At 34.9% G+C, this 25,123-nt stretch overlaps 1 protein-coding gene across 10 annotated transcripts in view; it reads right to left on the bottom strand.

Annotated features, from left to right (window-relative positions):
- Nucleotides 1–25,123, bottom strand: part of heph (polypyrimidine tract-binding protein 1 heph) — a 366,239-nt gene that overhangs the window by 314,898 nt on the left and 26,218 nt on the right. For 7 of the 10 annotated variants that reach the window (XM_036370223.2, XM_036370225.2, XM_070105823.1 and 4 more), the window contains exons 3-4: nt 15,817–15,844; nt 6,103–6,132 (exon numbers count right to left, since the gene is read on the bottom strand). The exons of 2 other annotated variants lie outside the window; for them this stretch is intronic. In XM_036370223.2, the coding sequence (XP_036226116.1) occupies nt 6,103–6,132; nt 15,817–15,828 (42 nt within the window). In that variant the 5' untranslated portion in view covers nt 15,829–15,844. The remainder of the gene's footprint in view (nt 1–6,102; nt 6,133–15,816; nt 15,845–25,123) is intronic. One more of the 10 variants, XM_070105824.1, reaches the window with a different exon arrangement.

The following is a 25,123-nucleotide window of genomic DNA, read 5'->3' as shown; positions in this document are numbered from 1 at the left end:
TACGATGGCATAGCATAACGCTACATTCAACTTAAGGTGATGCGCTCACTACGCTGCAGCTAAGTTTATACAGCAGACGGTTTACAGTGTGGTTGTTATGAAAAAATAGGTATTAAAAATGATTTACAAAACTCCTAAAAAAATTCTTTTCGCGATTATCTTTTAGAAATATGAAGGTATTACACACTTAAGAAATTAGTAGATATGTAAAAATAATAAGTAAAAAACGTCGAAAAATTTATACAAATTTCTTACAAATTTCATACAAATTTTTACAGCTATTAATACCGTTATTATACCCTGAACAAAGTATATTAAGTTTGCCACGAAGTTGGTAACACCCAGAAGGAAACGTCGAAACGTTAAATATATACCTAAACAACCAGCGTGACAAGCTGAGTCGATTTAGTTGTGTACGTCAGTCTCTATATACGCGAACTAGTCTCACAGTTTTTGAGTTATCGATCTGAAATTTTGTACACGTCTCTTTCTCCTCAAGAAGCTCACCATTTGTCGGAATCGCTTTTATGGAACCACTATAGCATATAGCAGTTGCCATACAAACTGAACGATCGGTTTTTCTGTGCAATAAAAGTTGGCATTTTTTCATGTAAATACATTTTTAGGGTTTCAGACGTGTCCTTCCTGGTATTATAAAAAAAATATTTATAAACATATTTATAATTGTATATTGTTAATCAAAAACGAAAAAAATTATAAACTTAAAGCTAAAAGTAAACAAAAGGGTCATTGATCTCGCTGAAGGTAAATAAGGTCATTGGCCCCATAAAATGTAAACAAAGGGATCATTGACTCCAAGAACCTGCTTATTACTCGGAACCGCCGATATCGGACCCCTATAAGATATAGTTGCTTGAATGTACAAGATATCATCACGAAATTCGGCATGGATAATTTTCCAAGGTAACACCACTATCTACGAATCTATTGTTCAGATCGGATCACTATAGCATAAAACTGCCACAAAAACTGATCGTTTAAGATAAAAATCTGTTATACCTTATCCTTTTATGTTATAAGAAATGCCACTGTGACGATTTTGAGAGCTTCGGTGCAGCTGAAGTTAACGTTTTTTCTAGTTTGATATAAAGTTTTGCTACACCAAGAGTATATCCCCTGCTTCCAGCATTTCCTCACTTATTTACTTTTACTCTATTCTATTACTACTCTTTAGTAATAAAAAATTTATTGCAATTATTCAGCACAAAAATAGCATTAGTAGGTGCAAATTTCAAATTAAAAATATTTTATCTAAATTTAAAATTTGTGATACGAGGTTGATATCGACCAAAATCGATATTAAGATTTGTCTTATTTTTCATCAAATTATTTTCACTGCGCTATAAAAAATAATTTTTGCTCTTATAATATGAAAGTATGATCAAAGAAGTTGTATGGAAATTTGCGCAATATTTTGATCAACATTTTTTGACAACTCAATAAAATTAAAACAACATAAGAACAGGGAAGGTCTCTAATTTTATTATTGGTGAAATTATTCCTAATCTCATATAATAGCAAAGTTCAAAAAAATATTTTGCCTACATCTTAACTATTATTACACCACGCCACAACCCTACGAAACATCCCACTGTGCGTACATGCTAGATATAAAATAGCAAATCATTAGAGACGTGGCACGGCACATCATTAAAACAATCACTTTATAATAAAAATTATGTTTTAACGGTGCTTTGTAGCGTCAACGTTTTGGCAACAAACGTGGTGCCACATGCAACTAACCAACAAACCACTCGTGCCACGCAGCGGCTAAAGTAGCGCGAAACAGCAGCCAGGCCGCGCCAACTCACATCGACTGCCTCCCCTGCGACCTTAATTTATAGTTTTCTTGCGGTAAATTAAATAATTTAGCAATGCTTCATGGTTGGCTCTTGGCTGTTAGCTGTCGGTTGTCGGTCATGCGGCAGTTGCAGCGGTGCATCAGCGCCAGAACGTCATGCTGTGCGCCCGCAGAACGCTCCACGCTGCTTAGTTTTTTGATCGAAATGATTGAAGAGCTGCGTTTGGCATTTTGCTTGCGTTTTCCCCATTTCTTCGTCACTCGCGTCGCACATAACTTTTCACTCGCCCTCCATCTTCATAAACCATTTAGTGGCATGCCTGCTTGCCGCTTGGCAGTCATACTTGACGCACCACAGAATTGAGTTACTATGTTGGAAATATTTTTTTCGAAATTTCTTTTTTAGCTTATTTATTTGTTTTTTATTTGTTTACTTTTGTTTTTGCAGACGAAACATAATTTATGATGTGTGCTTGTATGTCTTCGTATGAAAAATGAGCTCCCCATTAACGTATTGGCGCTTGACAGAGCGGCAGCGGTCATAAATTGATAAAATGAATGACAAACACCATTTATTTATTATTTTCGATTTGAAAAGAAGTGCAGAGTCGGCAGAAAGCGTAGCAAAAACGAATAGTGCTGATTTTTACGATTTTAATTATACAATTTTAGTTTTTCGATGTTTATTAGCGCATGGAAAGCTACAAGTTGGTCTCATTCACGCCATCTCAGTGTCAGGCAATTCTATTTGAATGATTTTTGCTTTTAATACAGCCTTGCACAGGTAATTCACAAGTAATTGGTGCTACTTTTTAAGTACTTGTATAAAGTAAAATCACTGGGAATTACCTTAATGGTTTTTAATAGTAATTGATACCTACATGCATATGTAATCAATGTTTTCTCTACAAACAAACACTTACAAGTATGTACGCCTTTCTCCACACCCAAATCTTTAAACGACAGCGCTTAAGTGAAATACAAAGCGACACTGTGACAAATCACCGACATCCCCGTTGGACGCGCCGGCAGTTCGCATACAGGCGAGGATTTTAGGGCGTAGTGCACGTAATATACCGTTCTCAACAGGCAATTGTGCGCTAATTGGGCGAGAATATCACTTTATAATTTCTCATAAGTACAAACGATAGCATCGGTGAGCGCTCAGCGCTTGCAGCACAGTTTGCCCGAGTAGTGCGGGATGCATTGCGAATAATTGGCAAACAGTTGGGACTTGTTGTTGGCCCATAGAGTTATTAGCAATAGCAGAGGCGATAAAAAAATGCCATGCATATCACTTAAGGGCCGTTTTCTCAATATGCGCTTAATATTATCATTAACTGATTGATAGCTTTAACTGACAGAACCGTTTTCAACAAGTTGTGATTAGCTTACCTACAGATAGTTTGATTGTTGTGAATGCGTGGGGAAAACAGTTCACAAAACTTGCGTTGTAGACACACAAAACTGTGTAAGCGTTAGAAGTTATGTATGTACATGTTCAGGCGAGGACTCTTTTATCAGGACAAAACGGTTTTCGTAGGCGAATTTCTTCGCTAAGAAAGAATCATGACATTATTGTACATGCTTCAAAAGACATATAAGCGCAGGGTTGCACCACAAGTACTGCCCATTTGTTTGAGCATCATGTGTAGTTTGTTCGATACGCTGGAGAGTAAGGTTTGGCGAATCGAAGACAGCCTATTCCTTCTTTGTAATATTCTATCTATCATCTTTATAGTTGAATATCAGACGAACCCAAATTTATTTATACTCGTAGGTAACGGGTAAAAACCATCTAGAGTTACCCAGCAGTCATAAATTTACTTTCTTTCAGTAAGTGGCCTCGTAAGGTTAGGCTGGCTGAAAGTCCCCCATTTCAAAATCTCCACTGGAATATAAATTATATATAATATTATTTAATAAATAATGATAATAATTTTATTATTTTCTGCACTGACCTTCGGCCGCGCTTAAAAAAAAATAACCTTGGTCGGCCCAAAATCAGTTTATTCATAGTTCTTTCGCGTCGAACTTCTTTCTGCAGTTTTGAGATTTTTTTATATTAATGATTTTGTGTTTGGGTATAGAATGAAATAAGTGGTTTCGAGCCTCTCCCAAATTAAAGGTCACCTGAAGAAACATGAAACATTCTAAAAATTATTTAAATTAATTAAAGTCATATTAAAGTCATAACTTCAAATCGTTCTTACAGAATTTGTATGAAATCCACATGAGGTAAAAAGACATAGTTCAATGTTAAATGCTTGTACAAGTCCATGCCTTAGACATAAAGCAAATACCACAATCTGAATATTTGGCAACAAAGTGTCCTAAACCCATGTCTTACGCAGAGAGAAAATTTTCTGGGTGGAACTGACTCCCAACAAGGGCACTCATTATCAAAAATTTAAAGGGATAAAGGGAGTGCCGATTTGCTACTGAAAATGGAAAGATTATGACAATAGTAATTTAGACCTCATTTCTTGCTTCAGCTGTCATTTGTATACAAATCTTTTATGATTTTTCTAACTTTTTTTTTTAAGTTTTCTCAACTTTTGCATTTCTTATCCTCATTAAAGTATATTTAGTCTCCACTTTTCGCTCATAGATCCACAAATACGTGTATCTACAAAATATAGAGAAGAATACCCTTTGACCATTTATTTATTTTTGCCATTGCACACTTGCACGCTTTGTTGGACACTCAATTGTAAACTGAAAGAGAATGAATCTACCAAGAAACGAATAAATCGATCTGTGATTGTGTGGACAAACGAAGAAGCTTATATGTTTGCCTGACTGTCTGGGTGTTTGTGTGAATGGCAGCATTCGTTCTTGGGCTGTTTGACTGACATTGAATGGCTATTCGATATTGATGACATTGAGAAAGTGCTTAATTGCTCAACGATAGAGAAGCGATTAATCAATCGCCCACAGCTAGAACACAATTGCAAGACTCTGCACATATGCATTTTTATGTATGTATATGTGTGTGCATGTATATGTGATCGGCTGTGTGTGCTCTGTGACGCATTAAGCCAATGAATTGTAGTATCGACACCCAAAACGGCAGCCAAAGGCCGATAAAAGCGGCACTGGTAGCAGGCACAATGTCACCACGCCCACCCACACCACCAACACAACAACAATAACAGCTGTAACATAGTCAGTAGTTTTACACAGTAAACTATTAGCAGTCATTTAATCCAATAAAATATCTCAAACACTCACATTTATATGCACATATGTACATGGGCCTTAGAGCATCCAGCTTGTAAGCAGTCTTCAGCGAATCTGTTGTGGCTTTGCCACTACAAGTGTAATATGTTGTTGCACATGCGTGAGTACGAGTATTCTGCAAAGGCATTGTTGTTTGTCATGAAATGTTGGAAGTGTTACAACCGAAAAGGTCATTGTGTCATTCAATCTTAAAGCTTCAGTGATACCCAGCAGGAAAGCCCTGACTGAGAGCTTTATTGATAATTATTTAAATGTATGTATATATGTAGTTTACAATATCTGATATTCCAATCGAAGTAGCTGAGTGACTTTTCTAGAAGTTGACTCTGCCATACAAGATCTAAATTGTATATTTTAGGCTAGACAAAAAGAGAGAGAGCGAGAGAGATAGGGCGCTTCAAAAATAAGATGGTACTATATACAAATAAGCATCATAGAGGCTAGATTGCGATACGCTATGTCATAAAGAAAGCAACTATCAAGCTTTAATAGTTATTGAAAATAAATTAGACTGCTTTCGTTTATGATGTCACAAACTTATGAACTCATCTGTCAAAAGCACTCGACGAAACTGTCAGAAACTATATTTCTGGCGTTCATGTACAAGATGGAGTATCTTTTGTCAAATAAATATCGTTTTTGGATTTAATTGAAAATTGTCAGATAGCAGCTTCTGTTAGAAAAATCTTTCGCATACACAAAAATCCTCCCTGCTGGGTATCAAGCTGTTTCTTCTACGAATGTACTAGTTGACTCACTAAGGTCATTCATGTAAAGGCATTAACTGTCACTAACTGTGCACATAAGCAAACTTAAATAGTCGTAGTACACGTAATGGCTCTCCAAGCAGTAGGCTTTAAGTCAAAAGTGCGTGATCATGGGCAGCATTTCTAGACTAGGTATCTGAAAAACTAACAGAAAGATTGACTTGCTCATACGCTAAATTTGCGAAATAAAAAAATTCTAGCAGTTCTATGAACTAAATATAGAAAAAGTTTATTGCTTAACATTCGAATATGGAAAATAGTGACACTTACGTTTTCTTTCTCCTCGATAAAAACACTTACCTGAAAAGAGAAAATGCATTGATTAGAATAAAGGCTAAAGTATAATACGAGCAAATTTTAAATTAATGAGTTCTATTAAAGTTTTGAGAAACTCGATAGGTGGCGCTGGATTTAAAAGTCAAGTTCACATGGCCAGGTTACATAAATTTATTTGAAGATATAAATATAGTATATATGTATATATTCCTTAAAAATAAATGTATCCTTAGAACGAGCACATTGATAAGTTTTTAACTCTTATTACTTTTGTAAGGGTATATCCAAGCAACGTAGTCGCATTGTTGGCTCATAGAAATAAATCAACGTTTCGAAATTTTGCATTATTAATTTCGCATTATTTGACTGCATAATTTATGTTACAAGTCAATATATGCAAAATGTCTGCTATAGATAAATTATCGTTGCCACTTCCGCCTTTGGTATAGCGGAAAAAATTTAAGAATTAAATAAGAGCCATTTATAAAAATTGAAAAACCAGAGCATGAATATGAAAAACAATTTATCATTTTTCTATGCTTAAGAAAGCCAACTAAAACGCAAAGTACACAAAGGCTCTACGACCAAGTAAGTAAATATGTCTGTATCTATCAGTATGCCCGAGAATATTGGCCAGTGACATCACGATGACTTGCCTTGACTTTTGACAAACAGAAAGATGAAAAAAATTGCCGTAGCTTTATAACGTACGCAAAGTATGACAAGGATGCCTGACGTTTAAATATTTACGCAAACGACGAGTACATCATCAGCGGAGGGTCTCATAAGTCATTGTTGTAAATCAAATAATTCATAATCGATTCGTGAGCACAAGGGAATGGCAGAGATTGGGCAAGGAAAGCAGTAAAGCAGAGTTAAGTGTAAATATACACGTATGTATATGTGTTTATGTGTGGAGTATGGTAACAAGCTTATTCGGGCTGAAGAATTCGTAGCGCATAACGTTCCGTTGAGAGTTAGCCACAGAGCAACGCTGGTAATGATATGAAAATTGAAATTGATGAGCCACAAAAAATGATGACAGTGAAAGTGAAAATAACACGAGGGAGCGGATAGTCATGGAAAAAATAAATAAATAGGCACCAAAATACATTAAAAAAAAAAACTCATCATCACATAGACACCGCAAAATAAGTGTGTTTAGATAAAACTACGTCCCGAGTGTGAAAAAATTCCAAATCTAAAATTTTAGGTGAGGTATCTGGATAAATCAATATTACTGGAGTATTTGTAAGTATAAAACTCCAAATACTCTGGTTTTGTATTACTTAGCACTTGAACACCACATATTGGTTAGAGATCAATGTGAATTTCGAAATACAATTTAGCAATAAAAATCGTTGCATTCGAAAAGCCGAACTGATTTTTCAAGAGATCTTAAATCCAAAATTAGCAGAAAGCTTCGTAATCTCTATAATTATCCAATTTATATTTATGTAACTTGGTAGACAACTATCCAAAATTAACTTGTGAAAATATCTAAGCAAAATATTCCAATACATATGTATATATATAAAAAAGCTTTTAAAAACTCTTTAAGACTTCGTACTATGTAATGTTTATAGACGCTGACCTTGAGAATGCCTATAAATTCTATTTGGAGATCAAAGTTGATTGATTTTTATTTTTAAAAATTTAACAGTAAATTGTGTAAGTTGTTGCACACATTTCTTGTATGTGTCGGCGAAAAAGTTCAGCTGGCCATTCGTGAATAATTTATTAGCGATAAATTGTAATTTTACGATATTTTTCATGCTGCAAGCAACAAAGCAAATTTTGGGTAGCCTCGAAGGAATACGAACGCTAATGGTTTAAATTATTCGTACGTGCTCAAGTATTACTGCTTTAGTATGTGTGCAGCATCGGCAGGTGTAATTGAATATAGAAGTGAAAGAAAGAATACCCTGTAGGGAAATTCTTGTAGATCAAAATTGACACAACGGAAACTAAGTGATTAACGCGGCAAATCTTTAACGAAACGGATAAATTTTTGACTTTATTTCAGCTAAATCGAGTTTTTATTGTATACTTGATTGGCAACTACTTGTATAAAAAATATATTATTTCATATAAGATAAATGAAAAACAAAAAACAAATATAGATTATTCTCTAAATCTAACTTCATAATTTGATATCACAACTCACAGCATCACAAATTTCCGCTAAGAAAACCAAAACTCTCAGGAGAATAGTTTACGTTAAACCGACGACTACGTTGCTGTAAAAGCACTTTTAGTTGTTGCACGCTATATGTGCTCTTATGTAATATTGTGAATAATTACATACTTATGTACATATGCATTATCAGCGTTACGCGTCCGAATGTGAATAAGTGACGTTTGTAGCACAAGTAGAAGTACTGCCCACCAGTCCGTGGTATTGATAGCCATTGACTTAACGAATACATTCCCTTAATCGCAGAGAGCATTAATTTTTAATTTTTACATTTTCTCACAGCACAGTAAAATATGTACTTCTTGTTGTTTTTGTTTCGCACGTAATCGTGCTTGGAAAGTGAAACAACCAACTTACGAAAAGCCGCGTAAGGTGTGCGAAACCACTGTGGGGAATTATTTTTCTCAGCTAAATAGCGAAAATAATACGATTTAGTAAGTGTGCTTTATTAATAATAGGATATCAAATCTCTTGAAAGAGACTTGGGGCACAATCAAAAATATAACAATTTACCAAGTTATGTAATCTCCTGAAAATGTGTTTGGATTATATGGTGCGTAGGGGGTCATGGGTTTAGATTCCATAACCGTCTAGACTCTAGAGGCAGAATTGATATAGGTATTACAGTATTTATGCTTAAACTTTTCTGAAGTTTTGAGCTCAGAAAAATTGTACACAGAACTTTCACTGAATTTCACTGCTTTGGCGAGCAGTTCGCTGAAAACCGAATGTAAGAAGAGTCCTGAAAGCAGGAAATGCAGTTTTCAGATTAACAAAATAAATATGGTTAACTTATGTCCGTTAAACTATTTTATTGTTACCACACTAGATATTGTTGTAAGAGGTATAGGCTCTAAGAGCAAAGTTCGTAAGGCTATGTTACGATTGTTAAGAGCGAGAGTGAAGATAGAGACACGATTCGGTGAGTCAAAAAAAAAAGTGACGAGTGAGACAAAAACTTGAAATGTTGTACTACAGAAAATATTAGCAATACTTTTTTCTCTAGAAGTTCTTGAACTTAGCGAGCTTATAGAAGACTTCAAATAATTACCTGATCGCTGACGAACAGAAATTGTGGAGGGAATTTTTTATGGTATAGAGAACACCGGAAACACTGCGAGTATAACAAAATCTGGATTCGGACGATAGATAAAAAAAAACCCAGCACTGAAGAAAATATATCAGTTTTAGCTCAGCTCTGACACAATTTAATAGTATTGTTGAGAACAGTATAGATTCAAGTTTGATATATTTACTAAAATCTTAATTGCGCTAAAAGAAATATACGGTCAAATCGGTGTCCAGGTGTCTTAAAAGCACAGTAGTCTCTCTTGTTTCAGAAAATACATTTTACTATTAGCTAAAAGGGATCAAATGGCTATTAACTAATATATAGCACAACCAACACTTCACATTAATTCGGTTTATTTAAAGGTATAACATTATATTTAAAGTGAAAACAAATTTCAAATGTGCCACATAGTCACTGTGGCAAGCACTCAATCAGCAAGACCAGATGCAAAATGCCAAGCATGTGAGCAATTTATCGCAGAATGAAAAATAAAGAATGGAAAGATATCTACGATTGCAGTGAAAAGCGAGGGCATGCAGCGTGAGCTCATTTGTCACCCATTGAACCCTTCGGAAACCGATTACCGAAATTCAATTTCATTTCATTACAAATTTATAGTGTACTAACGAAAACTACTGTAAATTTATTAGAGAATTCTTCACATGCCGCAGACCAACAAAAGATATGCTAAAAATGTTCGACAAAAAAAGAATAAAAATCAAAAGTGAAGCAATAACGAAAATTTTGCTAAAACGTAACATTACCGACATGTGAAAGGTGGCCAAGTGCTTGCGAATCGCCACAATAACTATATCATTAATAGCAAACTTAAGTTTCAGAATATACAAGAAACACAATTGCCAACTCGCGAAGGTTTCGTCATCAACGTGTTGCCCGCGAATGAACGCACAAAAACTGCTGATAAAAACAAATGCAAGTGTCAAAAGCGATTACTCAATAACTCTGCGAAGCTACTTAATTAAAGAGTCAACGAACGATTGGTTAAAGCCGGTAAACCGCCACCATTAAATGTGACCAAATTAATTTATGCAAATTTATGTTTGACAAATACTTTCGGGCCGCCACCTTCTGCCTACAAACCTCGGTTGGGGGCTCGCATGCCAATGACTTGTTCATGGCTGTCACTTGGTAGCTCAAGCGCGTACTCGTATTGCCAAATATAGCTCAGTCGAATAGCTGCATTTACGCTTAACTGAATGGCGATGCCAAAGCGTTCAAGACATCCAAAAGCTAAGTGATGGTAAGTGGTTATTGGCAGGCAGATCGGTATATACTGTCTGACTGATCAAGAAGAAAATACACCTCTACAACAAGTGGTCAACAATCGAAAGCATGACAGGTGCGCATCCGTCAGTGAGCGCATACGCGAAACCGGATTTCAATTTCGCCAAATCCGGATCGTGTTTACATACATATTTACCAAGAAGTACACTACTTAGGCTAGTCACGTAGATACGCTTGAGTTGGGCAAGTGTTCAAGCAATTTCAAGAAAGCAAACACCAAGATAATTTATAAAAACAAAAAAATGTATATTAAACAAAATTATGTAGAGAATAAATCCATGAAAATTAACAGGGTAGTGATTGGAAACGTGACCGTATGTCTAGGTAAGCGAAAAACAACAAGACATACAAGTACATGTCCAGAGCTTGGTTCGTCTGCTTTTTCATTTGAATCACAAGAAAAAAATATTCGGATCAAATATATACATGCACATTCGATAGATGGCGCTAGGGTAGACAATTTTTCAAATCCACAGGAAATCAAATTTTCGATCCATAAATATAAACCATAAATATTTTAGATAGAAGTGATAGACTTAGAGACTAATGCCCAGTTTTCAACAATAGTAAAAGTTCGATGACAGAGTAGTTCATTCTATCTTAATTTCACTTTTTCACTATTTAGCACGACAAGTATTTTAATAAATTGCTATAAAAATTCGGTAAAACGTTAGCTTCGGCTGCACCCAATAACCAAAAAGATCTATTTCTATCTTGATTTTAATCGGTTAGCTTGTATGGCAGCTATATGCTATAGTGGCCCGAACTGAAGTATTTGTTTGAAAATGGTGGCGATAGCTTTGACAAAGATCCATCCGTTGTCAAATAAAAAAGTTTTCCATACAAGGACTTGAGTTTGATCGGTCAGTTTGTATGACAGCTTTATGCTTCAGTTGTACGATATCGGCAGTTCCGACAAATAAGCAGCAGCTTTTCGAGAAAAAAAGGCGTACATGCGTTTCAGATGGATATCTCAAAAACTGAGGAACTAGTATATACAAACGGACATCCCTAAATCGTCTTAGCTCGACACGCTGATCATTTCTATATATATTATATATATATAATTTAAAGGGTCTCCGACGCTTCCTTTTAGGTGTTACAAACATCGTGGCAAACTTAATATACCCAGTTCCGAATGATAACCAGATTTATTTGACTATAACTGTAATTGAATTTGACATAATGGAAACGGGATGTAATAAAAGAAGAGCTAGTGAACAACGATCTTATGTGTGCTACCTCGGACAGTTGGATGAGTGTAGAGGAGTCATAGTAAATATAAGAGAATTTATATTCACATGACGCCGTTCTGAAAACGATATAAATGCTGACTGCGAAAATGACATAATTGTGACACACTTCAACACGACTGCATCGGTTTACCATTATAGATCTGGGACCGACAGTATTATTTTATAATCCATTATAATAAGGTATCTTACATGCTAACGTTGTGTAGAGTATAAAACTGTATCGGAGGAACAAGATATTAAAAATAAATGTCATATATATATAAGTGGTACCATTCAACCTACAGACGATGTAGTTCCAAATTTCTCTCTGATTTAGTTCATTTTCAAGGCGTGCTACGAAAACAAAAGTTTTTGTTTTGTCTATTTTGGAATATTTAGAATATCTTATTTATAAGTCTACCGTATCGAAATTAACTATCAATAAAACTGTTAAAAGTGTATATATATCAATATATCTACATTTTTGATTATTTCATCTGCTTAAATAAAAGAAACACCAAGCATAAAGTTTGATTCCCACGCGCTTTTTATTTCCACCTAATATTTTTTCAATTATTTGTTTTGTTTGTGTACGCTAGCACTCATTGAAAAACTTGATTTGAGCACACAAAATATAGCAAATAAAGACACACATCCAAACACATAAAAAAAAATAACCGATAAATTTTGGCAAAATAACAAATCAAATATGAACCGTATTATTGTGGTGTTTTTTACGAGCGTCAAATGCATTTATTTTGACTCGCATTGGTTACACAAACAACGAGCGCGAAGGAAACAATAAATAATGGAAAAGGGGCGATCGCTGCCAGACCATGCCAATGGTTGGCGCTTGGAACGCCGCACACGGCTCCACTAAGCGGCCAAAAAAGGAACGGACATCATTAGCCGAGGAGAATGTTTTTGTCAGCTAGTAACGAATATATATTATATATTTGATTTAATATATGTATTTATATCTAAGTGGTTAGAAAGATGTGTCTTAAATGTTTTTGAATTGCTGCGGAAGGTTGCGAACAATTTGCGGCGCCATTAGCGTCGTGTGTTTGTAAATTAGTGAATTGTTCGCGCCACATTTCGCTGATTTGAAAAGTTTTCATGCAAAAAATTTTGATATGAATATGAAATGTACAAAAATCGTATTTCAAAATTTACATTTCACGAAAGAAACTAGCTGATAAATATTAAAAAAAAAAATAATTTAAAAAAAATTTTTTTTAAACTTTTGAATAAAAAATAGCTGAAACGACAACTAAAAATATATCTTAAATTATATTTTAAATAATTTCAAAACAATATTTTTAAACACTTGAGATAATAGTCCACTCAAATAGCTTTCACTTGATTCCGAGTACAAATGAAAATTTTGTAAAATTGGCTAAAATTCTAAACAATTAAAAATAGATTTATCATGCGCCAAGTTTTTCGACATTTTGATAATGTGCACAGAAATTTATGACGCATTAAACTGAATTAATAAAATCAGTATTATTTAAACTATAAACACAAATATTCCCCAGAATATCTCGCAGACAAATGCACTGTTCATTTACGGCCACTAAACACTGCATCACTTAAATATGCCTACACACACACACACCCGCACATTCCATTTTGTCTAGAAATATTGTCTTGGCCAAAAATAAACACACTACAATAGGCGTCTTCGAATCGCCGCTACGTTTGAGCTCTGCGCTCTTGTCACAAGAATTTGTAATTGATTTCATCAACAGCGCGGTGCACTGGTATGATCTCCATTTGGCTATACTAGTATAATTATTACTTTTATACGAATTGTTTGTTCTATTGGGCACTCATTAAGTTAATATGTATTTATTATTCAATTAGGTCTATATGTGTTCGAAATATTTATATTTTTAGCTTAAAAAATATTTTAAAACCTGTTGTTCATTTCTTTACCGTACTTTTCCACTCAATATTTTAGCGTTTTATCTAATTTCTTTTCATTTTCCTGGCCGCTACTCGTCAACACCTCAGTTAGTGCTATTAAATGGGCATTTACGAGCAGCGTGCGTACCATGGGGCTATATTTGTATGTTTAAGATTGTTTTGATTATATTGATTTTGAAATTGTAGTAAACATAATAACTACAAACACAGTTATTCTTTTAAAGCTGCTTGATTTTACGCAGATAATTATAAAGTCTCAACGTACTGAGAATCATAGCGGATTTTTCCTCATGGTCTGAATAAAAAACGTTTGTGAAAACTAAATTCCTCATAAATTGGAGAGGTATTTTTTTGAGGCTTTTTGGATGCTGTAAATTTAACCAGGTCTTGTTTTAAGTGAATTAAAAAGCAAATCTCTCTTCATTCCAATACGGTGCGAAGAGAACTTTATATGATGTAAAACTAAACTTTATAGATCTTGTAACATGTTCTGAGGATCTATGTTAAGATGAAAGTCACACTGTAAATTCTATAAGGTATTATACTGTGTTGTCATTGCTAACTTTTTCGTTTTACTATAGTTTTACCAACAAATTATTTTATTTATGAGTTTTTTCTTTTTTTTTTAATTTTCACTTTCAAATTCTTTTATTTTAAATAGAAAAATTTTATACAAGTCATATTTATTTTTTAACTAACTTCTAGTATCAAGTAATCAGTCAACTCTTCAAAGGTTCTTAGTAAATACTTATTACTGATAATGAAATCATCACACACTTAATATATGTCAAATATGCCAAGCAATATTTTTGTTGCTTTTCTAGAGTCAATTGTTGTGCGATGCTCACACTGTGTTACTCATTCTAGGAGTTCATGTGTTTTGTTAAATACTTATGGCTTAAGGTATATATATATGTCTGTCATATGTGTGTATTTATGAGCATTAATTTTTCATGCCACTTAATTCTTAACCACTTGTTCATTAGCGAATGCGTACCGAGCACACGCACTTCTCGGCTGTGCACAGAGTGCTCTTTGTGTTTATGCGTCCTCATCAATAATTTTTACCGCCTGTTCGCACTCATTTTTGCAATTTTTTTTTTTTACATGAATAATGGGGCACTTCTCATGTCATTGAACTCTACTTGTTGTTTTTTTTTTTTGGCAAAGTGGATGTACTTCTTTCAATTTATTTGCATATATGGTCAGCTTAAAATTCATAGGTGGGGGTTTCTATAATTGTTGCCTTTTTGACTACTCATTTAGATAGGTAAGTGGGTGTTAGCTGTACTTAGGAAAACTTTTAAATTTGAGATAATTGACGATAGTTTTCAAAGTGCTCTCTTTGTTCAAAACTTATTCATAATTATAGTATTAACATAGCATATTGGTATGACTATCATTCTCAGTTATAGCCAAATAGTTTTGTTTCTTGACCTGTTAACGGAAAACCACAAATGAGCAGGATAGTCTATCTACGTAAGGTCTAGGTAAGTACACTCCCCAAATACGATGGAACTTCTAAAACCAAAATTATGAAAGGAACTCCCCTCGAACTTAGCGAGAGAAAATTTGTTCGAAAGCACTCATTCAAGTCTATAAACATAATAGATTGGTAGTTTTAAATTTAGAACTGTATAAAACAATGCGAAACAATTTCAAGAATAAATATCCACGCTATACGAAATTTTAGTATACAATTATTTGTAGGAGTATTAGTTCAATATATTCTTATATTATGGCATGTTCCCCAGTATTCGATCTCAAATAACACCATTAAATAAAGTCACAAGAGTCCAGCGCATGACGAAATTCTTACTCAATGTACAAATTACTTCGAAAATAAAATTAAAATAACAATTATTTGTGGACTTCTGTTTTCTGTTTATGAGCATTAATATTAAGCGTAAAAAAGTTAAGAAAAGAAAATGTTGATAAAAAATTTCATATTAATTGCAAACACTTACACGGCTGTGCATATCTGAACAAACTTACCTAAAAATAGAAAAAATAAAAAATAAATAATGAAAGTTGTAGCAATTATAAGCAAATACTTTCGGCTATATATTTTCACATTTTTATTTCGTTAATAAAGGATGTTCCGGAAAGAAGCAGATGGTAGAAAAGGATTGCATCAGCCGAGATGTTAGGAATAGGTAGAAAAATAGTGTTAGAGCAAAAAGCCCGCATTTTTAAATTAAGTACATAAAATTTATATCTATGTATATAGTTACTTATATAAGAGAGAAATGAGTGCAAATAAAATGTGAATTTCATTTCGTTATGCTTAATTATTTTATCAACATCCGCTCGTTGTTTGGAAACTAACTAAACACAGTAGCTAAGCGACTGTCTACACTGAAAACAAAAAATGGTTGCGATTCTAAATAAACACGAGGAAACATGAAACGCTATCAAAACACACACCAAATAGATAAAAACAAAAAGTTAAAGGAAAAGCAACAAAAACCATAGAGATTGTAAGTAAATAAAATAATATTTGAGCTGAAAAAGCAGAAACTATTGGCGTAACTGTTTAATGGTTGAAAACAGATGTTTCGCGTATTAAGTAAGCGGCACATACAAAAAATGTAAATATTTGCAAGCTATAGATAGTTTAAACAAAAGCAAACACTAAAACAAAATAAACAATAAAGAAATAAAAAATTAAAATAATAAAAAAAATATGAAAAAACAAGAAGAAAGAAAACACTAAAAAAATGGTTTTAAATTATTTTTTTTAATTTCAAAAAACCATCAAAAAATTAAAAATAAGATGAAATATAAATTAACAAATGTATGAAAAAGTAAGTGAAGTTATTGCGAGAAATCAAAGATTAAATAATTCTAAATCATGCAAGTAGTTCTGACTACACCAATTAATAATTATGTCGAGTAGCTGTTATCACAATGTACATTAGGTTGGTTCATATTTTCTTTAATCGACCGAAACTTGACTTTCGGCAAACTAAAAGTTTTCATATAAAGAATAAAAATGATATTTAATAAAATAAAAATACAAATAAATCTTTCAAGTTATTACAAAAAAAAAATTTAATAATAAAAATAATTATATTTTTTTTATTTTCCAATATTTTTTATCACAGTTATGTTATTCAAAATTTGTGTCAAAAAACTCAAAATAACCAAAATCAAGATACTCTCAGAGTACAAGTTTTCTTATGGAAATATTAAAAAATGCTAAATTAACTTAAACAGCAAAAACAAAAAACCAAGAAAAGACGTTAACTATGGCTGCACCGAAGCTATAATACCTTTCACAAATAAGGAGGTTTTCACACAAGATCGGTCAATTTGTATGGCAGCTATATGCTATAGTGTTCTTATCTGAACAATTTCTTGGAAATAAAAATATTTCTTCAGAGCTTCCTGAGCTGGACTGACTTTTAAGTCACACCTTTGTTCATTTCAGTAAATTATAGTTTTTTATCGTTCACTTTGTAAGATTTTTGGAAACTTTTAAACTTTTTTTTTCATAAGAAATAAGAGTTTATTAATATTTTTTAAAAACTTTCAAAATTTGGGACCACCCTAATGTATTTATTCACATACATTGCTTTGTTACTAAAAGAAGATAAAACTTGAAATGAGTATTAGCACCTTCACGTGACGTAGATAATGAGGTTGCTAGTTAAGACACACATTTCATAGCCGTAAATTGAACTGAGGTGGAGGTAAGACACTGACAATAACTACTAATTTATTGATGAGCGATCTTATCAGGCGCTACTTTAAATCAGAGCACAGAAAAGTGATAAGGATACACACTACAGTTAATTAGTGTAATTAGCACTCATATAAAATTGTTTGTTCAAAATATACACAATATTAAAAGTGGAAACCACTTAGGGACAATGATTGTGAGTGCAATGACAAAAAGATGCTTGGAGGGTTTAATTCTGCGTCAATCTAGTTAATGTTGTGAGTTTTGGTACATATATCTAACAAGTCGATTTTATCTTAGCAAAAAATATTTTTAAAAAAATAAACGATTTTTTTTTTCTTTAGGAATTTTGGCATCAGCATTTCGCTCAAAGCAGTATTTTCACCCATCAAACGCGTGAAAAGCACACATACTGCAAGTAAAGCCAAGTGCCCGCGAGCATTTCCGCTTTTTGCACACATCAAATAGCGAAAGGGGCAACACTTGTCTTTGCGTTTCGCTTTGTTGTTGCTAAATTTCTATATTCATGCATGATTTGCCGCTCAAATGCACCACTGAAGCGTTGACATTATTCTGACAGCTAGCGGCGATAGCGACACCGACACCGTCAGCAACACCGTTGGCAGGCGTCGCAACAATAAGCTCTATGCACAATAACACTGCTTGGCAACTGGTGGAGGAGGCTGGCTCGCTGACAGACAGCCACGCTATGGCGAACGGGCAATAGGCTGGCAAAACAAGTGAAAATCGCGAAAGACAACAACACGACAACAATTGCTGCTGGTTAGGCTGACTGATGAGCATCAACAATATTTACAAAACAATAGAGCAACAACAACCACAACTAGAAAGAAAACAACAAAGAGAAATTGCTAAAGTCAAAAAGTGACAGCATTCAACGCTCATCAACCGCAATAATATGTGCGCACACACACACATACACACAAATTCTCATGTGCATGCAAACTTAAAGTGGCTGATCATTGAGTGTTGTTGTTGCTAATATTGCCGCCTCTTCTTTTGGCAATATGCCCAATTTGGTAAGCAAACCGACTTTGCAGCAGACCGTACTGCCCCATACCTCCAACCGTCAACAAACTGCACACACATACATGCACACACGCACTCGCACCCATTGGCGACCGATCACAGTTTATGAAGAGTGAATAATTCAACTCTTTAATTTCAAATGAATTAATTTTTCAAATGCTAATTGCTTTTGTTGTGCTTTTTCGGCTTGAATTGACCGCTTTTTGTTTGTTTACAAAACACTCGAACGCACTGAAGAAATGTACACCACATGCATGTGTATGTACGTATCTGTATATAAATATATATATATATATATATGTGTGTGTGAATCCATGGCAAAAAGCCTTAAAAGCACAAAACAACTACTCGAAAATTACAAATTTTGTTTGCACTTATGCGGGCATCGCATCCAAATGTGTATATGTATATACATAAATGTGTAAGCATGTGTTTACTGGTCTAATGCTGTGCGATGAGTACTTTAAATTGTATAAAAACAAATGAATTTTGTCAACAGCCACGACATCGAACACTGGGTCAAACAAATATGTATGTGTCTGAACAATTGTTGTTTGTTTGTTTTGAGGGTTGCCATGCTGTGAGGATATGCAGTGGACAGCATTAATGACAAATTTAATGGTATTTGAGATTTAAGTGATCGCTCATTTGAACAATTTATTTTATAACGGTCATAGTGTACAAATTTACTCAATGATCGACTATTGCCTAAAATTATAATTTCTATATAGCTTGAAATTTCGGATTAAAGTCTTCCCACGAGGAAAGTGAAAATATAAGCTTGTAGTATCAACTCATTATTTCCGCCAAGTCATTAAAGCAGATCGTAGCAACGATCGCCGTCACTCATTTTCTATCCTCTGATTTTCCCCATTATTATCTTCCAAGTCACTTAGCAACTATTGCAACTTTCTCATTTAATCAACGCAATTTTCTTCCCAAACCTTTGTGAAATTGTTCGGATCTGCGTAATCACAAACATTTACAATCTTATACTTTCTACTCTTTTTTTAGCGCATTTTTTAGTCAAACACTCCACAAAAGATTAGAAAGGAACACTATTTATGAGAAATCACTTTGACTTTTAATTAAGAAGTGTTTCCAGAACTACCTCAATTGACAAGTAATTAGACACACTTATCAAAATTTTAAACAAGGCCTTACGCGTACCTTTTCGAATACAAAAGGACACAAATAATCTCTAACAAAACCTAGATAAAAAGAGAGAAGTTCCATCTATCTTACATCAAAAGCATGTTGTTGAAACGTCTGCAATTCCAAAAAAGAATACTTTTAATCGTTTAATACAAAAAGTGTGTGAGTAAATAAACTGTGCTGATAGATTCATTATCTTAATAAACATTTCTGTCGGCAACTCTATTAGTATCAGAAGACGCAGCAGGCATAGTACAATCGAACACAAAAGCGATGCCAATAAAAATATTTACCGAAAAAATACAACAAAACAGCAGTAGCAGCACTGCTACATCAACACCACACTAAAAAGCCACATGAGCTGTAGACGAAAGGCAAAGAACGACGCAGCATGGCACAAGGAAAAGGCGAAGAACTGTGCAGCAGCACTGCAAGCCGTTAACCGGACTTCTTTGATGCAAACCGAGACTTACCAGACTGTCAACATACGACACTACTTATGGCGAAAATTCAGGCAAATCAGACATATGGAGTAAGCCTATGCTAACTGGCGATAGTTTGCCTACTAGTTTGTAAGCGAAAAAATTATGGATTTTTCTTAAGAAAGGATGTAAAGGGTTAAGGTTAATATAGGGAAGTAGATGGTTTGAAAACCACTTTTTCGCGATCCATACTCTTTAATTAATATTTTTAATATATTCTGGATAATATAATACTTTCATTTCAAGAGAGCAATTCTTGGAATTCGGTGCTTTTGACGCGGAATTCTCGCTGAAAATCCGTGTTTTCTTGACATCCTCTGCTGGTTATCAACTGTTCCATCTCTTGTGTTCGGTATATCGGATGCGATGTATATTTCTTGAATACCATTTTATTTAAATTTCTCCAATTTTCTTGTATAGCACCGATTAGTCATGATTGATAGTCGCAGCGGAAAAAAAGTGACATTTGGCTGATCAGATATATTATTTTTATTAAGCTTAACGAGATGGAAGATATTCGAAGACGCCGACCAAGAATACACAATGGTAATGGTTACAATAACATTACTTTTAAAGAGGCTCATGTGCCTCGGTGTCACACCATCCATTACGAGACGTTTTATTCGGCAGATACACACCACTACTGTTGCTTCCCAAACTTTAGGATGTAGCTTTGTTTTATTCGCCATCTTTGCCAAAGCCATTTAATTAGATAAATCACTCAGCACGAAATTGATGATAATTTACTGCATTTTACTTTACCTTGCTCGTTGTAGCCCCAAGATCGGCGACAAATATTCCGTTCTAGTTCTAAGTTCTATGTTCTAGATTTAAAACGAAATGAAAAATTGCACATCCTTGAGGTCTTAGATGCCTCTGAAGTGGCAACAGTTTTCAAACATGCAAATGTGTATTTGAAGAAAACGAGAGTGAATGCCGGGAAAGTGGGTGCAAAGCTGTCGAATTCCTTTGTATGATCAGCAAACGAGCATATTTGCGCCTGTGGCATGCTGCATGACGCATGCATCGTGGGAAATGCCTTCGATCGCCTTTAAAAATGCAACACACACGAGCCACACTAACACAAAAGAATGGGGGCAACAAAAGATGAAACACACGAAATTCCACAAGCAACCAAAAAGCAGATGCAGCACAGAGTCATGAATAGAAGAATAGAAAGCAACAAAGCAAACAAAAAATATATGCAACGAGAGTGCCGCGTGTTTACGCACGGCAAGCCGTGGCATGTCCCACAGAATGGCTACTACTTGCTGTTTGCAACGTTCTGTTGGCACGGTCTAAAATGCAACAAAATCGAGTGCAACAACAAGTAGGAATGTGCACCCAAAAATGTGTACACCAAATAAACTTGTACACGTGTATGCGGCATGTGGCAGGCGTAAAGGCCAAAGCGACACATTCATACAATGCCAGCAACATTGCGACATGCAACAATAAAAATAAATGACAAAATGCTAAATGTAGTAGGGGCAGCTATGTACATATGTGAATTTCAATATGCAAGCATTACATATGTTGCATGCCACATGCATTAAACGAGAGGAACAATATATTGCCACAAAATACGTGTGCGCAACAACAATGTGTGCACCGCTTTTGTGGAAGCTGTGGGCTATGCTATTCATGCAACAGTGTCACATGTTGCATGCATGGCAGCATACATACTTATATACATGCATTAAAATGTGTTGCAGTTTGGGGTTTTGACAACCCTCAATTATGTTTGCTAATTTCTGTCATTGTTGTTGCTTTAAGCTGAAAAATTTCAATAATTTCCTCTATCAGTCCCAGCTGTGTTCTTTTGATAAAGCAACTATTGATGCAAGCCTTCTCGATTTCACTCAAGTCGGCGGCAGTCTAAGCAGAAAATATTTTTTCAAGTAGACCTTCAATAGGCCTGCCCTATCTTCCTACATTTAGTCGTGTTGCCGATCAGCTAGTCGATTCATATCTCTTACCTAAGCGCCATTTTGTCTGGTTTTAGAATGGAAAGTAGCCACAATCGGCTAAATATGAACCTTTGTTACCCTTTTAGCTGAAAAAGTTATAACGTTTAGGAAAGAGAACCGAAACTGGGCCTACTCTCTTCAGAAAACTCTATAAATACTTGCCGGAATCCGGAATAGGTCAGGACAGTCTTTTATTCCAACAACTTTGAGACCTTTAGTGCATTTTCATAAGCAAATATATATTTCAAGGTTAAACATCAAATTAAAAGTTGTTATGATTGAGATTATGCCCAGTCGTATGCAGTCACAAGGTTATATCCCGGATTGTCCTTCAATTCATTAGGACCAAACAAATTCGCGCCGACTCATAAAGTTGCAGCAATTATCATTCTGCTTTCATTGTTTGAGGTTTCACAGCACGCATACTTCAGACCCGACAACTAACGTTGAAACCAGCGACCACGAACATACCAAAGCTATGGACAACATAAATCTTGATCAATATTTTCGTATTTTAGATTAAACTCCTAACAGGGGAAAGCTCGAACCGTACTTCTGTAGCTTCATTTTGTCTTCAGTTTTCAGGGGTTATATTTACATGAAACAACAGACATACTTACGCCATACATAAAGACATACTAACGTGAATGGAAAAGGGGCAAGGCGAATGTAAATCACTTTTCACGCACGCTGCTTACACGATGTCGCAGCAGTTAGAGGCGTTTTAGTCATGCAACGTCTAATTGACAATTGGAAATCTGCTTATCAAAAACGCAGCGCGCGTTTCTCCGACGACGACCGAGCAGCGCAGCAGCGCACAAAAGATGCTTTTAAACATATGCTGAGCTTGAGTCAGACACACACTGCAAATAAAAAGTGCCAAAACCAAACAGAGAAATTTTTGTGACAAAAACTGAATGACAGGCGCTTATCGCTGATAATGACTGCAGTGGCATAGACGTTGCCCCTCCCCCTTGTCAGCGGCAAATGTAGCGAAAACTCGCGTGCTTTAATACGCCAAACCACAAGCCCATGCAGACACACACTCACACACGCACACTACTTTACAGACGCATGTGCATGGCACAGAAACATAATCGGGCCTGTCAGTCTGACATGGCTTGACGGAGTATCTGCGTTGTCCCAGAACTGTTCGCTGTTCTTGTTGTTTTTGTTTTTTTGTTGTCTCAGCTTTCGCGAATTTAATTTTGATGATTCCCGGGATGACGTTCAGCTTGGCTGCTTGCAATGAATGAAAATTATTCTTCAACGCCGCAACTAGAAATTTCCACTTTTCGTTGTTGTTGTGTATGTACATTATAATTTGATATTTCCTCTGCCTGACAGTGTCAATGTACTTATTTGTTTATTTGTCTCTTTAGCCATGCTTTGCTTTGATTTCTTAAATCACGCTTCATTATTTACACTCACTCGCTACTCGCTGCTCGGTGGCAAAGTGACTTTACCGATTTGAAGGCCACTCATTGTATTGCTTCGCTGAACCAGCCAAGTGAGCAAAATTAAGAAATTAATGCCGCGGAGGAAATGCAAAATATTGTGGAGAATTCGAAAATGTGACTCCTTAATAAAGACCAATTGTGATGTGCAAAAAAATACAACAAAATATAACAATAACATAATATTACTGACTCATACCAGTAAGCGGTTGGATAGAACTAGTGGATCCAATGTGGTGATCGCACATAGGAGTTGGAGCAATTCGTGGTTGTGCTTGGATGATGTTCAACAATTATTAAAATATACAGCTCATAACAAACTATGTACCGAAAGTTCATCAAACACTCAGTTTTGGTAACAGGCAATGCGTCATTGGAAATCCATTTCTGAAATTCTGACTCTTGTTATTAAATAAAATTTACTGTGGTTGCTGCAACTGTTTTTTGTATCTTTTTTTTTGAGGAGAGTACGGTGAATTTTCATCCAAATCATCTAACATTTGATTTAGAAAGCGTGCTCTTACGACAGGGTCAGAACGAGGTGTTAGCTTGGTTAGGTTAGTATCATAGCTTAAACACAATACGGGCGACGACGAATATTCGTCGTACTCGCTGACGCCGTCGGTGATTTGAACACACGACTGTATATGAAGATGAACACAATACGCGACGGCGGCGAATTTCAACCACCATGACGGTTTTTGAGATAGAGCTATTTCTAATTTGATCGCCGACCGCGGCGGCAAAAACGGCATCACCATATCAAAGAAAGGTTATTTTCAGTAAAAATCTTAAGAATTTTCAAAAAAATTGAAGAAAATGTTAGCGTTGGCAATATTAAGATTGTTTATGTTTGGTTTCGTCATTTATTGTGATATTTTTGAGCTCGGAATACACACTAGCTGCGACGAAAATCGGCCGTATTGTGTTTTGCACGGCGGCAACACTCGGCAAATTACTACCTCAAATCTTCTCTAGAAATTTCGTAAGCTAATTTTTTAAATTTCAAGATCATTTTCAAACTTTTTTGAACTATTTTTATTATAAAACCTTTGCATTATATGGCTTTCGAAGCCTCACTATTATCATATTAAAATAAATACTAGGTGGTCTAAACTTGCAAAAACCTTCCTTTTTTTATTGCAACTACACTATACCGGGTTTCATCTGGACCTAACAAATTTGGATAATGTCGAGGATTAGACGTTCACGTTATTCCATGAAATAACATAGATTTCTGGAATATAATGCTTCAAAACGCGCCATTCCGGAATTAAGCCGCGATTAGTCGCAAAGTTTGAGCATATCTTATGAAAAGACTAACTAAACCCTTTTGTAACCGAAAGCCTACAAGAAGACACTAGTTTCAAAAATTCGTAGAAAATAGTAACTTATTTTATACGCTAGCACTGTGGAGTTGTGTAAACAAAGATTCAACTAATTTATCTTCAACTATTGTCGAATAAAATTTGTTT

This window comes from Bactrocera oleae, chromosome 2 (genome assembly GCF_042242935.1).
Source record: "Bactrocera oleae isolate idBacOlea1 chromosome 2, idBacOlea1, whole genome shotgun sequence".
Taxonomy (NCBI): domain Eukaryota; kingdom Metazoa; phylum Arthropoda; class Insecta; order Diptera; family Tephritidae; genus Bactrocera; species Bactrocera oleae.
The sequence above is the reverse complement of the archived record's forward strand: the minus strand, read 5'-3'. Positions and strand labels throughout refer to the sequence as shown.